The 3121-nt window shown below is 33.0% G+C and overlaps 1 protein-coding gene across 2 annotated transcripts in view; it reads right to left on the bottom strand.

Annotated features, from left to right (window-relative positions):
- The window catches only part of LOC101503986 (GPI ethanolamine phosphate transferase 3), an 8005-nt gene extending 5368 nt beyond the window's left edge, over positions 1-2637 (bottom strand). The window contains exons 1-8 of one of the 2 annotated variants that reach the window (XM_073363724.1): positions 2229-2637; positions 2114-2148; positions 1882-2003; positions 1255-1344; positions 974-1093; positions 749-832; positions 535-612; positions 77-220 (exon numbers count right to left, since the gene is read on the bottom strand). In XM_073363724.1, the coding sequence (XP_073219825.1) occupies positions 77-220; positions 535-612; positions 749-832; positions 974-1093; positions 1255-1344; positions 1882-2003; positions 2114-2148; positions 2229-2482 (927 nt within the window). In that variant the 5' untranslated portion in view covers positions 2483-2637. The remainder of the gene's footprint in view (positions 1-76; positions 221-534; positions 613-748; positions 833-973; positions 1094-1254; positions 1345-1881; positions 2004-2113; positions 2149-2228) is intronic. The other variant, XM_004508008.4, reaches the window with a different exon arrangement.
- Positions 2638-3121: the final 484 nt, after the last annotated feature.

Raw genomic sequence — 3121 nt, 5'->3', positions numbered from 1 at the left:
CTGCAAGAGGTGTGCCATATTAAAATTGGGGGGGGGGGGAAATATATTTAACCAAGAAAATAATATCAACAGATACCATATTTGTGACACAAACCTCTTCGGCACTCCCACCGCCATGATCACCATTTAGGGTTTGTCCATGGTCACCCATTACCACAAGCAAAGTATTTTCATGTAAGCCCCCAGGTCCAGACTGATTTTCCAGCACTTCAATAACTCTCTAAAGCAATTTAAGTTAGTTTGATTATTAGTCAGGCATGGGAATCAGTAAAAACTAAACCAACTAAAATGGACAAGTAAAAGACAACAATATTGGGATCAGACAACCATAAGCACAGGAGAGATACCATTAACCCATGAAGTTGTCAACAGCATATAACAAAAAAATGATTAGACAACAGAAGCAGAAAGCATAGGCCATAAAAGACTCGCTAATTAACACAAAAAATGCAAACCAACATAGTGAAAACTGAAAAGGAACAGACAACATGTAGGGTAGAACAATGGATATATGGAAGAATTACCAAAACTGACCTCTAAATGGTTATTGTACTGCTCCAATTTCTCTATCATTGGAGTGGAGTCAACACCAAATATATGTCCAGCGTGATCCTAAACCAAAAAAGAAAATACAGAAGATGGTGACATTTCCTATCCTAATGATGAAGAGTGAGAATGGGAATAACAGGATACAGAATATGGATATCATGACTATTAGATGTATAATATGAAATGATATCAAACATACCACTCCGAGAAAATGTGCAATAAGAACATCCCAATCGTCTTCATAAAGGGATGGAAATAAATGGTCAATGCATCCGTTATCAACCTTAAAAATAAGCAATGTCATATCACAGTCGTTGAAATGATAGAGCAAACGAAACGATGGAAACCAATACTACTCAATTAACATGTATTGCAAGGATTACAAGGTCAGTCCAAAGTCAAATTCAACAGAATATAAGCCTACCGTATCAAGATCTTTGACATTAAAAGAAGGATATGGATAGGATCTTTCAAAATGATGAGGAAATAACTGTGTCCATGTATCATCCCCCATCATAACAACTTTCTTCCCATTTTGAAACAACTGTAGATAATATATGTATTTGGAATTAAAATTGGATGTAATTGCCTTGTTGGTAAATCGAACTCAGAAATATAGAAACACAAGGACAAGTTTTAATCTTGAACCAAACCAATATTTAAAACGATAACTCTAGGCAAGTAAAAATCGAAAAGAAAAAGCACCTGATTAATGAAGTTATCTTCGACAATAGCAGGTGCACCAAAGCTATTACCGACATCTACAAAAGTTGGAAGTCCACCAGTTGTCAAGCCCTATCGAAAAACGGATGAAAACTATCAGCTCAAACATTGAAACATCAAAAATCATATCCTATCCATTGTAGAGTATACACAGTCATAATAATCTGGTAAGAGTACATTACAAATTTAATGAGTAAATCAGCATTTTGGTCCTCGAAATTATAAGGGTTGAATAATCTAATCCTTCAAATTTAAAAAATAGAAAATGAGTCCCTTAAATCAAAGGACATCAATTAATTTAGTCCCTCCATCAAAATATCTCTTTAGTAAACATCCATAAAAATCAAAGAAAAACTAACATATTGACTTGAATAGTCTCATGTTATATCAAGACAAGCATAGAACCTCTAAAATTGTACTGATAAATTTGAAAAGAATGACTAAATTGACTAAAATTTTTCAATTTAAGACACTAAATTGTTATTTCACAAATTTCAAATTGGAAGGACTAAATTGACTTAACCTTACAATTTCAATGACTAAAATGCTCATTTACTCCAAATTTAATCATAAATTGTGATTTGATAATTAGAAAGAAATTGAATAGACCTTCAAGCGCTGCAAACTTGTGGTAGGTGGATCAGCAATAGCTTTAAAAATCCTTGCAGAGGATGGTCGTGAAGATGACATGTTATTCAAAACATGCAATTTATCCATCCAGGGTTTTGATTCTGTGACATAAAATCAATATACATAAATATAATGTAAATGAACTTAATTATTATAAACAAATATGAAGGTGAACAATACATTAGAAGTGGTAATAATAGAGATAAGTAACCTGCAAAGAAGGTACTGGGAGCAACGAAATCAAATCTGAAAGGCACTAAACATGGTTAATAGTTGTAAGGCACACGTGTGAAGTGTTGAATATAGGTGTGTGCGCGTGTGTGTACCTGAGAGCATCGAGAACGATAATGACGAGACGGTTAATTGAAGGTTTGGTCCAGCAGGAACCGTTATTATTCGGAGAAGGAGGGAAGCATGGGGAATTGGAAAGATCGGTGCAGTGGCTGTAGTAAGGAAGTTCGGTTCTGGTGAGGAGAAAGCCGGTGGTGAATAGAATAATAGCGAGGAGGTGAAGTAACAGTGTCATCCACATCGGCCATATGTATCCCCACCTTCCACTCTTTCTCCGTTGTTCTTCCATTGCAGTGGAATCGCATCAACCCCGACCAACGACGCCGTTTCACTGTACAACTGTGACTTTCACTGCGGCTTTAGTCTACAGGCTCAAGTTTGGAATCGAGGATCTCTCTTGATTTTTTTTATGTAAACATTTTTTTTAGATATGAATGCACTTTTTTCTGTCTATTTTGATTGAATGTTATTTTAGTTTTTTATTAATAAACATAATTTTAGTGATGAAAATTTTGATTTGATCTTCTAAGAAACTCTCTTACTAACATATTTTTTCAAAAATATTTTTAGATAAAATAATTTTTTTTTAAATTCGTTTTTCTAGTCTATGTTAGTAATATTCTATCATTAGTAAATATAATACATTATAAAAAAATTCATGTAATATGGAGAGTAGAGTCTTGATTTTAGAAATAAGAAAAGTAAATTTGTGTTTTAATAAAAATAAGAAACAAAAAAATTCATTTAAATACATCAAAGAAAGTTGACTTTAATGGAATGAGTTAGACTTCTGTATAAGGTCAACTTGAGTTTGAATTTTCATTATTTAATTTTAGTGTTCAGTATCCATTGAATAGGATTACCTCAAGGAAAGAAATAAAAAAAAAAAAAAAAGTTCATTTAAGCAGCTGCATAAAATATATAAATA

Source organism: Cicer arietinum, chromosome 7, assembly GCF_000331145.2.
Source record: "Cicer arietinum cultivar CDC Frontier isolate Library 1 chromosome 7, Cicar.CDCFrontier_v2.0, whole genome shotgun sequence".
Taxonomy (NCBI): domain Eukaryota; kingdom Viridiplantae; phylum Streptophyta; class Magnoliopsida; order Fabales; family Fabaceae; genus Cicer; species Cicer arietinum.
Note: the sequence above shows the minus strand (reverse complement) of the source record. Positions and strands in the feature narration are given on the sequence as shown.